Below are 15,018 nucleotides of genomic sequence, written 5' to 3' on the forward strand. Positions count from 1 at the left end.
CACTGTTATGAGTTTTACAGTCTGAATTTTCCTACGAAGTGCTTTGGAAAGTTAACACCACTGTTCAGTTACATTACACGTAAAAAGTTCGTAAAACATTTAAAAATATTATAATTCTTCATTGTTTAATCAATTCCTTGGTTTTAGTAAATAATTAGAAATAACTAACTATCAAGGATGAAATACAAGCTAGCAAATAGTAAATCTGAAACAATCGAGAATTAAAAGGAAGTTATATCTCTAACCTAACCAATAGTATTGTTTCACAATTCAATAAAGAATTGTACTTTAAAAACGGTTAAATAAGCAAGATCCGAAATCTCTGCCCCCACTATTCCTGGGGCCCCAGGAAGGCGTATAAAACGTACATGGTGTCGTGACCTACTAGATGATTAATCTCACTACCACGTGACGAAGTACCAACACTGGTTGGCTCCTTCTTACAAATTATCAGTCTCTAATATATTTATATATATATTCTCTTCTTCTTATAATCGCATGAACCTATTGTAAACGGTGTTTCTTTACAGATTGTTCATTTATTAATAAAAACAAAAAAAAGCAAGAAAGCTATAATACTAAACTTTCAAAGACTGATTAAAATTAAAACTGTAAACATTAATCTAATCCTAACCTATCCAAATGGCCGTCCAAACAATTAATTTAGGATAGAATAAGTCATAAGTCTCAAATTTGTTATACGTATATTAAATATATTTTAGTAATACCATAATCACATTTTTCAAAAAAATACTATTCGGCTGTGTTTTTCGCTCCAAAATTTCCTAAGGCCGTAATAATTTAATTTCATTAGCCATTTTCTAATTTAAACATTAGAAATATCAGCGATCGTAAAATTAAAACAGGAATACTATAGTCTAAACTCAGCGCAGAGAAATAGCACTACAAAAAATGAGCCATCTGTGTATATACTCTAGGTACATCGTAAAAACATAATAATTTCCTAATATTTCGGTTGAAATACGTTTCCATCGACGAGCCGTAACGAGACCATTTTCAGTTTCTTTTGAAAGGCTGAACGAGTTACTAGTGTTGTCCTAGAAATTGTAACGGTCCATTATTTAAGTAAGTATAGCTATTAAACTCTAAAAGTTTAAATTTATTCGGCTAGAATTATAAAGTAGACATGAGCCGATATCGGTTATATTTTCTATAATAATTAAACTATTATAAATCGTTAGTCGACATATTAAATAAATAATATAGTCAATTTACTTTTTTCTTTTAATCGAACGTTTTTTTGTTTATTTTTTTTAACAAAACGGCTACTAAAATTGTGATACAGTCAGTCCATGATAAAGCAAAACAATATTTTATGAAATTCAAAAGTATCTAATATGTACGTTACCATTTTTAAAAATAATAAACGTATAAAGCACAATGGTAATTGTCTTGTGATAAAACATATTTATTATATATGATAAATAAAATATTGTACAATAATAATAAATATTTGAAATGCATAATTTTAGTAAGTTATACTACTTTTAACTTATAACGTATTTTGAATAAAAATATATTCGGATAATTTAGATAGTAAATAAAATTGGAGCTGTGAGTGGTTAAAATAAAAAACAACATGTTATTAGTCCGCTCAATCATAGGGATGCGTTTACGGCGGTAAACTGTACATAGTATACATTTTTAATATCGATTAAAGAATAATTGTAAAGGCCATACATCGTTTTTGACATAATCATTCAATCATTTTTCAAGTAAAACGCGTCTATAGTAGATTTTTCTGTCTTTTTCAGTTTTGGATGCTTTAACTTGTAGGTCACGCCATTAATCTTTTTGCCGTCCACATCATTTTGACTCTCACTTACAATTTTAATGAGATAAAGATTCTTTGTATTTCAACTATAAAATAAATACTTTCTTTTAGTTTCAACACTAACTCTGGTTTTATCAAAATTTAGTTATAACATAGTTCTCTGAAATTTAATGCAATTATGTATTAATAATTTATATCTTTAGTTTTAACAACTCAATCATTTAATATTTTGTTGTAGACTTTACGAACTTAACTTGGACAGCACATATAGAGCAGAGAAGATTATTCTTATTGGAGAAGCTTTAAGAAGTATCATTAGCCAGGCAATAGGTAACTATATATGCAAATATCACGAGTTCCAAAAATATTAAAAATTGTTTCGATAATCGCATATTCTACAAAATAGAAAACTACAACATTCTATGATTGAAACCTTTGGAGCATATAATTTCGTATTATTATCAAGACGTCCCTTATTTTGGACTTTTTCGAAATTATATGCTTTTAAATAACCGTATATTTTAGTTTAAAAATGTATTACACACACACACTGGTATTAAGCAAAGAAAAACGTGATGTTTATGAAAAAATATGAAAGAAATGATTAAAATGAGTAGAAAGACGATAGACTATGAGAGTGAAACGAGAAAACTGGAAATGAAGAACTGATAAAGTCATCCTGTTGCATATGTCTTTTATATGCTGTGCCAGGTGTATCTTTTTATTAGTTGGAATAATTAAGTGGGGTTATAGAAACTGTAATTGGTTGTGGACAATACATTTGGAATAATTAAGTGGGATTATAGAATGTGTGATTGGTTGTGGATAATAGTGAATGGTTATAATACGAAATATTTAAGAGGGGATATCAGTGTGTGTGTTTAACGTTTATTACATTTATAATTTTATATATTATAAAGTTTTGTGCTCAACTACCACTTTTGACTTATAATTTACACAAATTCGGTTTTTTTTTTTTTTTAATTACATTTTTTCTGGCTGATTAAAATTGAGAACTGATATTAAATTCGTAATTGTTATACCTTAGTATGGAAGTAAAACACAATTAGATCAATATAAATAATAATATTCGCTGATGTTTATTATGAAACCCAAATTACACGAATGACGAGTTGTTTCGGTATAGCACTCGCGTCTACACTGCTGATACGTAACACCTCTTTCTTTTTTTTAATATTTAAAATAAAATCAAAAATAATATACTTAACCATAATTACATTTTTAATATTATATAAATAGACAACACAAATTATTACAAAATCAATATCAAATTACAATATTTCGTACAAAAATAATAATTATGTATAGTAAACATGTTTTTATAATATAAAAAAATAATGCAGTAACATACTTATTAATAACCACAAGGAGGAAAACGCTGAAGAGGGTTTTTAATTCTAACAGGTCTAGGATGTAAGAATTTCCTTAATTTTTTTTACGCTTTGCCACAATTTGGTGACCAATGCCATTTAATATCCCTATGTAGAAGCAAATAAAGTGGTTTTAAAATATCTGCTACATAGCTTTCTGAATTTCACCTGCTGTATTTTTATACCAAATGGATTTCGAGTGTAACTGAATAAACCTTTGTGTGTGTTAATGGTAGTATATTTTCGATTTGTCTCTTTAATTACCTTTTTCTTGGTACGCATCTTTAAGATCAATTTTAGAAAAATACCGCTAATGTTTGCGTATAGATGTTCTACTTTAGGTAATGGGTACTCCGTTCCATCCAAAACTGGGTTAATTGTAATTTTAAAATCACCACAAATTCTTACTGTGCCGTCAGATTTTAAAATTGAAACAATAGGTGTTGCCCATTCACTGTAGTCAACCGGAACTAGAATTTGATTAACTACTAAACGAGTTATTTCTGTCGCTACTTTACTTTTTAACGCTAAAGGGATTGACCTGGGTTAAAAAATTTGGGTATAGCCGCTTTTTTAATAATTAACCAAATTTCATATTTATTAAATGTCCCCAAATCATCTTTAAACAGTTCTTCAAAGTTTTTTAATATTTGATCCAGATCTAAATTATCACTGTCATTTATATTTTTATGTAAGGGTGAGTAATGAATTGTATGTAATTCATTTCTACCAATCAAAGGAGGGCCTCCCTTTTCAATGACATAAATACCCATTTTAAAAGCCTTGTTTGAGTATTTCGCATTTACCATGACCTTACCTATCGGGCTTAAGTTATTTCCTACATAATCGTATAATGAAATATCATTGTATTGTAAAACTATATTACTAAAGTTAGAATCATACATTTTTTTGATATAACACTACAATGTATGTACTTAGACCCCGTAATTATTTCTTTCAACATTTTTTTATTTTCAACTGATAGGATAATTGTAAAAGGCTTTATTCTATTTTGAGAATTATGTTGTTCCCTTATACAAAAAAAGTTATCAGATAAATTATACATAATATCATTTTCTTCTACATTTTCATTCGAATTCTGTGGTATAAATTTATTTTGGGAATACTTATAATATTTTGGTTGATCATTCTTACCCCTTTTAGTACACATTTGAGCCAGGTGACCTTTGACATTACAAATGTTACAGCTGTAGTCCTTGTAATTGCAGTCCTTTTGGGCGTGGTTTGAACGACCGCATACCCCGCACCTTGGTTTATCTGGAGTTGTCTGACAATCAGCTGGTTTGAACTTGCGTGACTGCCTCTGGTATTTGAGGTCGGCTTCGTCCTTCTCCCAACCATTTTAGCTTCGATGCAAAGCGAGAAGGTATTGGTTTTACTCTGATGTGGGCTTTTTTTTTCGCTGTATACACTGTAACTTTTTTAATACTAGACCAATTCCTTTGAATAGCAACTCTATAAATCACAAATTTTGTCTAGTTTGTACTTTGGGGGGGTAAAAGTTGAAAAAGTTTAAGTCTTCATAGACGAAAGTTGAAAAAACAAAAAAAAAAACCGTACGAGTTTTTAAGTTAGAACTTTTACTGGCTATAGTATCGAGAAAAAGAGTCGGATCGAGTTGAAATGTATAAGAAATATTTATTTGTTATGCCCGCGCACGTCAGTTTTGTCAAATTCAAAATATACCCATTTCCCGCCCCCCTAGGGGGGGTACAAGTTTTTTTGTTTTTCGGGGTTTTTAGCCGTAATTTTAAAACTTTTGGGTTGAAAATTTGCCAGTAGTTGGAACTCATATGTATCCATAACATATTAAGCGGGTGAAAAATTCGGCACTACAGTTTTTTTTTAATTGCCGGAAAACCGTGTTTTCGCACATTGCGTATATTTTAACAAAAACACCTAAAATCTTTAAAAAAAATTGATCAAATCATTAAAACAATTTTATTTATATCTATACAGAATGATACTATTAGGTTTTGTGCTCAAGTACCACTCTTGACTTAAAGTTTACACAAAGTTCAATTTTTTTTTTTTTTTTTAACTAAAAACCCAGTGTACCAGATGTGAGAAACGAACAGACACTAAAAACTATCAGTTGGTAACGTCTATCCGTGTTAGATTAGTTTAGGGCCCAATGATCGGTATCATAATATTGTGTTTATTACATGATATCACAGGCGACTAAATCGTGTAACTGATTATAGTAGACACTCGATTTATTGTGAAAAAAACCTGGTCGTGTACTTATTAAGACACTTAATGATTCTGATACGACAAAACCACTGTCGTTATCTCGTTATTTTATAGCCTGCGTTATATAACCTTACCGAAGGTTAACTATGAGTATTTAATGTCCAACTACCTGCAAATAATGAAGAGGAGTGTTGTTTTTTGGATTCAGATTAAGTGTTGGTTTTTATGCAGTATACCGACTCAAAATGTTTTTTTTATTACACAATTTTTTTAAAGGAAAACTAATGTTTTGTATATTGTTATACTGTTATTCATTTAAAGAGATTCACGCTTGATTGTTTAAATTGTCTAATATTAGATAATCTGCTTCGTGCTAATTTTATTTTTTTAGTTTATCAACTTGTAGCTCTAATTTTGTAAAAAATATTTCATTATTTTATTACTATGTACTATTACTATTAAGATAAATTTTAATAATAATTAAGTCATAAATGATAATACTTTATTTTATGACTAGATCAAATCTTGTAAACATTTAACATCATGATACTGCTCCTATGCTATCATTAAAAAAACACAATTTTTAAAATCTCCATTAAAGGTTATTGTTAAATAACAGGCAACAGCCGACTGCTAGTGGCTATACACGTTAGTAATATTTAACTAATAAGTAATAAATGTAGGTAAAATTTATTGTTTTCTCCATCACAGTACCAGTATACGATTTATTTTAATTTAAATGTAAGAAAATCCATTTTTCTTTAGAAAATAACAAGAAATTAATATACAGGATGAGGCAGTAAAACGGCGATTTTCTAATGTATTTAAATGGTAAAACCCGTTTCACTAACCCACCCTTTACATTTTAAAGATCTATGAAAAGGTTTTTTTAGTTGCATTTTATTTTGTACATTGTCAATCTAGTAAAATAGAAGTATAATATAGCTTTGAAATAATATAATCTGTGAAGTATAAATAGTTTGTGTGAGATTGCTATAATGGAAGTATATAATACATAAATATTAATTTTATTGAGAATAAGCGATTATAATTTAAACTATGGAGTACAAACGATTGAAACATGAATCGTCGACCATTCCAACAAAATATAACAAGACATTGTATTTGTGTTATTTGGTTTACTAAGTTTTTGCAAAAAAAAAAAAAACCAGTACAGTGGGGTCGGGGCATAGTGGGGACGGAGCATATTTGGGTCGGGGCATATTGGGGACGGGGAGGTCACAGGTTTACAGGAATTTTTAAATCTGAAAGTGATAAAATCACTTTCGAAAAAACGCTTCGATGCAAATCGGTAGTTAGTATTTTCAAGCCAGTACAGTCCAAACCAAGCACAGTATAAACCAGCAAAGTTAGAAAGTTTTAAATGAAGGTTCTGTATTTACAAATGAGCATCAAAGCGTTTATTTGAAAGCGATTTTATTCAATTTATCACTTTTATTTATAATAATTCTTGTAGACCTGTGACCTCTCCGTCCCCTCGTTGCCTTGATTCCATTATGCCTATACTGTACTAGTCCTCTCGGATAAAATCACTTTCAAATTAACGCTCTGATGCTGATTTGTAAATACAGCACCTCAATTTAATACTTTCTAACTTTGCTGATTATTACTGTGCTTGGTTTGGAGTGTACTGGGTTGAAAATACTAAATCCCGATTTGCATTAAAGCGTTTTTTTTAAAGTGATTTTATCACTTTCAGATTTAAAAATTCCTGTAAACCAGTGACCTCCCCGTCTCCACTATGCGCCGACCCGACTATGATCCGTCCCCACTATGCCTCGACCCCACTGTACTGGTTTTTTTGATAGCTAAAATATATATAAATTGATTTATTCATTAAAAATTGAGTCGTAAAACCATATATATATATATCTTATATTTTTAAAAGACCCCAAAAAAAATTATTTACTTATTGTGTGCCGTTTACTACAATATAATACTAGCGCATTTTAAGCAACGAAAATTCAAAGAATATAGTAGAACCTAACACATTATCAATTGGAAATCTGTACTATGAAAATAAACTAGCTACAAAAAAAGCATAGAATAAAATCATTTTAAAAATTAGCACAGTTTAAACCAAAACCGTATTTATCATCTAAGGAAAGTAGAGCCATAGATAATGTAAATATAGACGGGACATTTCCAATTGAGACCACTATATCTTTGCGCCTACAAACCCGAAAAAAATGCGGGTAGTAAGTTGGCTTGGTTTGTGTACATCTACAGCTATAGCAGATCTAGTAGTCACAACTACAATTTTCCTAATAAAGTACCCTTCAAGTTCGATTTCTACCTTGCATTATGAAAAAATCAGTTTAGCGATCTAGTAAAAAACAAATTATATATTTATCAAAAAACAGCCTTTTAATACCAAAATAATTTCGTCATTGGTGGCGAGCATGACTAATAAAATTATATTATATGTTTTATTTATTTACAGACAAAAATGAAACTTCTCTGTTTTTTAATATTATCAGTCACTGTGAATGTTTGGACAGATGAATTATGTAATTATTTTATTTTCTCAATTACATAGTTAGATATGTTTTAAACAACTTCAATATTTTACTATTTTTACAGTAAAGTACAAGGAAGAAGTAATCATTACAAGTCAGTAACATTTTTCTTTTATAAAAAGTAGCATGTTTAAATTCTAGTTTTTTTCATATTTTTAATTTATGTATTACAGACTCACTCATCAGGCAAGCTTCTAATAAGAATAACTGTTATGTAAAAGGCAAATTTATAAGAAGTAAGATTATTTTAAATTAATTTACTACTATATATTTATTAATTTTGTTATAATATACCCTTGAAGGGTGAAATAAATAAACTGATATTACAATGAAATAAATAATAATACAAACCACAACAAGAATAATAATAATAAAATCCTACAGTAAATTTAAAAGCTAAAAATTAATATTTTAAAGTATTTGATTAAAACTAATTTTGACTAAGACATCAACATTGAAAAAAATATATATTATAAATAATATTAATATATTTAATAATTTCCGGACAAATTCTCAGGCATTAACACACGTCGTGTTTATTACATGCAGTTTTAATAGATTTAAATTTACGGAAGCTATTATGTTTCATGGGTTGTCAAAGTTTAACTTTAAGACAATATGTAGAATGTGGATAAAAGCATGCGAAATCAATGTTTAACAAAGTCAAAATGTTCAATGAGTCAACAGAAGATAATTTTTGCTGATACATTTGAAACCTGAGTCTTTAGATTAATTATACCATCGTTATTGATCTTATTTATGCGACTCAAACTAAATAGACATTATTTCACAGTAATATCCTGTTTAGATTTATCACTTAAAATATTCATATTAAAACTTACAAGAATATACGATATTAAACAACCTAGTAAATATTAAAAGATTAAATATATATTATTTTAGTCGTTTCGCCGAACATATTAACATACAACATGTTTATCGTCGTACTGATATAATTTTATGTTTTTCTTATAAATTGTCAAGTTATTTGTATGTAAAAATACTTCAGTTTATATAAACTGTTAAGAAAATGTGTCTTATTTTATTATATTTTAATCCTTTATTATATCAGAAATTGTTTTTTTAATCTAGAGGGATTGGAGCATGTATGTGAAACCATGGTGTTGCAAGAAAAATATTCAGCAGGTAGTAATAATTATGTAATAATAAAAAATATAATACATGCTAATAAATGCTAAATCCAATACCATTAAATTATGTCATCTTAATTTCAGGGGAAATGAATCGTATGCTCGCTATACCGGGTAAAAAATTGTACTTCAAATTATTATCATATTATTTCGGCATATTTGTTTAATACACTAACTTTAGTACTCACTGTATTTGTTTTAATTTCAGAAATTTCATTTATTCAGAACATACTAGGTATATAACATACATTTATACTGCATATTTGAAATATTTTACACATATTGATTATTTATTAATATGTTGAAATTTAAAATATAATGTATAACATAATGTGTTTTGTTTTGTATTTAAGACAAAAAAAATCAAGAAACCATCATACAAGGAGAAATAAAAGATGCATTAGGTAAATATAAGATTACATAATTGATGGTCACTAAGATTTAAAAAAAAAACGACAAAAATTTCATTCATGTAGTCATATTGGTTTAATATGTTTTTTGTTTAAGCTTTTGATAAATATTTGAAATTTATTTAAAAACGTTAATTTGGATATTGCTATTAGAAATAATTGAATTTTTATTTAAAATTTAGTATATTAATTAACTAGTCTTAGTATTAACGTTTATAGTTAACATATTGGTATTCCTAATACAGGATGTTTCAATAAGAATGGTGGGGTTTCAAAAGGCTGTAGCTTGTATGAAAGAAAGAGTTGTCAAATTTCGATTGACTACCACTAGATGTTTCACAGTCGTATACCCTGTTCACCGAAAGACCAAGCCACGACTCGACGAAAATTGGCCGTTCTGCGCATGCCCGCGTGGCACCCAGTGTGTCTAACTTTCCCCCCGGAGACCGTCCTGTCCGCCAGCCAGTCCTTGGTGGCTGTTTAGTCTTTAGTCTACATGCACAAACCCGGCATGCTCTCTTAGCGAACAGGGTACAACTGTATTACACTTCGCAAACTCGATCACGCAGTACGCCTTCTGTTGTGTGGAGGCCATCTTAACAAACTGAACAATGAAGGCTGGCGACAATAGATTAAGGCCAATTACTTAAAAACTACTAAAACTATTTTTATGTATCTAAGGTACATATCAAGTTTCTGACTAATATTTTAGTGTTTTCGTTATATCTGGCCCCAAACAAATCATAGAGAGTTTGGCACCTTAAATTATTGAATTTATTTTTCATTTATATTTTGAACGTTGTGAACACAAAATATATGCCCCCATTCCCATTACCATCCCGAACACCATTCTTCATCTCTAAACTCCTATCTCTTACTCCCTATCTCTCACCCTTATCACTCACCCCCTCTCACCCTTATCTCGTTTTACGTTATGATAACTGGTGTCGATGTCGGTGTCGACTTTTCCGGTTGTGTTTCAAAGTAAAAATCATATCTCTTACCTCTTATCGCTTTCCCTCATCTCTTATTTCTCTTATCTTATTAGATCTCATAATTTCATTATGGCAACCGGTGTCGATGTCGGGTTTTCCGTTATGATAACCGGGATCGATTTTCCGTGTGTGTGCCAAAGCAAAGACATAAAAATGTCAAAAAACGGGAACGTGGAGAGAAGTCTAGTGGCAGTCATTTGACTTGACAACTCTCTCTTTCATTCAAACCCTACCACAGCACTGTAGATCCAATACTTCACAACCTACAGCCTTTTGAAATCCCACCATTATTTTTGAAACACTCTGTATATTTTATGCTTAAACTTTTAATAAATATTCTAATTATAATTTCATTTTATGTATATTTAGAAGTTGCAATTAGCAATAATTAACATTTTTTTTTAACATTCAGTATATTAATAAATTAGTCTAATTATTATCGGTTGTAATGTGATGGTTTCGGGTAAAACCGAATTTTATTAACTGTACCTATAAATTGTATTTTTATTTTTTGAGAATTGTCTCCTCTTGCAGTTACACAACGAAGTAATTACGCATATTGTTAAGTAGTTAAGGCTTTAAAGTTGTTTAAGAGTTTAAATTTGCTTTATTATTAAAAAATATTTTTGATCAAACAATAATTTTAATAAAATAAACTACTAGTTTGAGAGTGGGAGTATTTGTCAAATTTTTAAAGGAATCAGTACTTTCTTGCAACAGAATAACAAAATTATGAATTAACTTTTTTTATGACTAGATTATTTAGGCTAACGAATGCTCTTGATTCGACAGGAAACACGCAATGCAAGTTATTATTGTTGGCCTGTCGTAACATTCGTCTTGCTACGTTGACGTTACACGTTGTATTCTTGTTATCTCCACTGTTGTGTATACAACTATTTAGTCAATTAATCATGTAACTTATAATGTGTTTTGAATAAAAATATATTTGGATAATTTAGATAGTAAATAAAAATGGAGTTGTGAGTAGTTAAAAAAAAAAAAATTAATTAAAATAAAAAGCAACATGTTATTAATCCGCTCAATCTTAGGGATGCGTTTACGTCGGTCGGACTAACGCGACAAAGTTCCTGGTGAAAAAAAAATAATAATACATAGACGTCTGTAGTTTGTATCCAACTGTGATGAGTATAAGATTCTTTGTACATCAAGTATAAAATTATTACTTTCTTTGAGTTTCAACGCTAATTCTGGCTGTATCAAAATTGTTATAAAATAGTTCTTTGAAATATGATGCTAATTGCACCATATGTATTGCATGTATTAATTAATTAATTTTTTTATATCTCTAGTTTAATTACCCAGTCATTTCATATTTTTTTTGTAGGTGTTACGAATATAACTTGGGAATATCTTAGAAATGAGAGAAGAGAACTTATTGGAAAAGCTTTAAGAAGTATAATTAGCCTGGCATTAGGTAAAATTATATATACAGTTATTATGTGGTTTCGAACATTTTGAAAATTGTTTCGATGATCGCATGTTAAATAAAATATAAAACTTCACGATTTTATGATTGAAACCTTGGGAGCATATAATTTCGAAAAAGTCCAAAATAATGGACGTCCTAATATATTAGATGTATATTTTTCAATAATAAATCTCAGTTTTTTAAATTATTTATAAACTAAAAATAATATAAACATTTTACTGCGAACACAACTTTGAAAACGTTATAAAGACCCCAAAAAGAAGAGTGTATAAGCAACATCACGTTTGAAATACACCTAACGGTCTTTTTATAGTATTGTTATGTATATATACATATGTGTAAAACGCCAAACACGAACGAACGTTTGGAGCGACCCCTAGCAGATTTGTTTGAAAATTACACTTTACGTCTTTTACAATGAAAATTATGATCTCAAATTTGATTGGATTCTTTTACTTTGGCCATGGTCATAAAAGTATTTTTTGCGACCAATGACAAAGAATTTCAAAAATAATTATACATGAGATGTTACATAAGAAATTGATTGTTAATATTTCTTATTATGGCCGAAGATACTAAAAAAAAGATAAGAAAGGATTGTCAAAAAGTTTTAAATAATTTTCACGACCATGGCCAAAACAATCTAACTTCTTATTCATCGTAACAGGCATGTGAGGATTAGTGTTCAAAAAAAAATGTTTGTGGGTTCGTTTCAAACGTTTGTTAAATCGTATTTGGTTTTTTGACTCATATACGAAATTCAACCGTCACGTAAGTATATCACATTCATTAAGACGAGTGATAAGCTTTGATATAAGAGATGAGAGATTAAATATTGAAGTACTAAAGTACCAATAATCTACAAAAGTCCCAGGACCCTTTATCTGTTTATTAAGACATCCATAATCATTTCAATATCAATTTATATTAGGATATCCATGTTTCTATATACTTTTGTGCAGCAGAGGTAGTACCTACTATCAGTCTACACTCTACTGATACATTAACTTTATATTTAAATTAACGTTTGCAGTCTGTCATAATCAAACACTAGGTCAAAGTTTTGTGCACACTAAATGATTTCTAATTTTTTTGTTAAAATTGTTAGTATTTTGTTTGACGTACAGTTATGGTTTTCAGAAAACGACGAAAATAAAGCTTCGGTAACACCGCATATTAATGATAAATTCAGCAAGTTAAGTGTACATGACTCTACTAGACATACTATTATGGAGCTTGGTGGCACTAGTGGAAAAGACAAGACGGAGTTTTTGGAAGATGAAGACGGCGACTGTTGTACGTATCATCTATGTTAAAATTAACGATGAGCCTAATTATTTTTTTTTTAATTAGGCATGACTGAAAACTATGAAGGCCAGAATGATGAAAATTCAGTACCGCTGTGGAGTAAGTTCACTGATAATTAACAATTCTTATAACATTTTAACCACTCGTTTTTTTCTATAAAATATATTTTATAATTACTAAAAGTTTTTTAAAATAATTTCTAAACTAAGAAACAATAATTAATTAAATACTTTTTAGCGAAACTATCAATTTTAATTTTTATAAGCATTCTTTTCAAATAGGAATTTAAAAATTTTTTTTGTAAAATATTTCAGTTAAGGACCTAATTTTACTATATTGTAAAATGAGTTAACTATTTAATAAGCACAATAAACAAATAAATGAGTCTTACGTGTAACTAATATACATTTTTCTGCGAATAAAAGTTCAATGAACAAATAAATGTTTAAGGTTAATTGATAGCTAAAATACATAAAATATATTATCGTTTTACAACTCGATGATTAATGAATTAATCATTTTATATTGCTCGCAAAATTCGTTCAGCTATATTTTTCAATAGAGTTATACATAATATACATAAGTATAAGTATACTTAATGTTTATTATTAACAAAATTATTATTTTAAATAAATTAAAAAATCAAATACCGTTGGTTTTTATATTATATGAGGTATTCATAAATTTGTTAAGAAATTGTATCCCGAATAAATGACTAGTGGCGTTATCTGAAATCATTACACCATAATTAATATCACTTATATGTTTTATGACTTTTAAATACTTTTTATTTTTTTAGATAGAGATACATATCATAAATCAATAGAGATAATGTGCTATTTTATAGCATGGTACTGGAGTATAAAATTTCCAACAACAATGTTAGATTCTATGGCGTTTGAAGATGATATGACTTGTCTCATAACACATTACAAATTTAAATCCGAATGTTTCATGTATAAAAAAATAAATGGTATATGGTACCAAACAGACTACCAGGAAAAAGGTTACCAAGGAAAACCACTTAAGAAACAATTAGACGAGGGACCAACAGATATTCAATTATAAAAATCTATAATACTATTTAGATTATATTTAATTATTATTTTCATTGTTTACTTATATCCAAGCTGTAAACTGATTTAATGTATTTTATAATAAACCGTTTTACTGTATAAATTATAATTACAATTCACATTTGATGGTTTTATGATGATTTAAACAGATAATATATCTATTTACCATATTATAAATTTTCGATTTAAAGCCTTTTTAAAATTAAGTTTTACTAATTCTCTGCATCCACCTGTATATATCGACATTGTATTGCCATTATTGAATTCTAGTAAGTTCTATGTAATTTAGCATTTTATCCATCCATCTCTAGATGCAACTCTTCCAGTCAATTTTACCATTTTTTTTGGATCATTTATTATTAGACACACCATATGTCGTGTCAACCTCCCATCTAACTTATAGACCTTTTAATACGAATTGCTGTGATACACTATTTATATAAGTTTTGCGAACATAGATATTTTATCATTTTACTACTACTGCCTTTTAATATTCCGTTAAAATAAAATTTGCTAGTCTTCTTTTACATCCTCACTCACTACATTAATATGACTAATATAATACAGAAACGTCTTTTGCGCTAAGGTGGAGTGGGCATTTGCTGACACCCATGATAAAAATAATAGACTGCCACATTTTGTGTTGTAGCACTAATAATTAATTTAACAACAAAAACCAAACTGC

At 28.8% G+C, this 15,018-nt stretch overlaps 1 protein-coding gene and 1 long non-coding RNA gene across 2 annotated transcripts; both read left to right on the top strand.

Annotated features, from left to right (window-relative positions):
- Window positions 1-8,004: 8,004 nt before the first annotated feature.
- LOC126835139 (uncharacterized) lies at window positions 8,005-9,087 on the top strand. Its single transcript, XR_007685166.1, has 3 exons — window positions 8,005-8,034; window positions 8,114-8,176; window positions 9,033-9,087. It is a non-coding gene; the product is annotated as an uncharacterized LOC126835139 (long non-coding RNA).
- A 204-nt stretch (window positions 9,088-9,291) lies between these two features.
- Window positions 9,292-14,325, top strand: LOC126835950 (uncharacterized). Its single transcript, XM_050568851.1, has 6 exons — window positions 9,292-9,326; window positions 9,445-9,495; window positions 11,845-11,934; window positions 13,090-13,245; window positions 13,303-13,356; window positions 14,057-14,325. Exons 4-6 carry the CDS (start codon window positions 13,179-13,181, stop codon window positions 14,323-14,325), a joined length of 390 nt encoding a protein of 129 aa, XP_050424808.1. The 5' UTR covers window positions 9,292-9,326; window positions 9,445-9,495; window positions 11,845-11,934; window positions 13,090-13,178.
- The last annotated feature ends 693 nt before the right edge of the window (window positions 14,326-15,018 follow it).

This window comes from Adelges cooleyi, unplaced genomic scaffold, assembly GCF_023614345.1.
Source record: "Adelges cooleyi isolate 19-005CV unplaced genomic scaffold, UGA_ACOO_1.1 ACOO_flye_CR_arks_rails_tigmint_CR_PRNA_23, whole genome shotgun sequence".
Taxonomy (NCBI): Eukaryota; Metazoa; Arthropoda; class Insecta; order Hemiptera; family Adelgidae; genus Adelges; species Adelges cooleyi.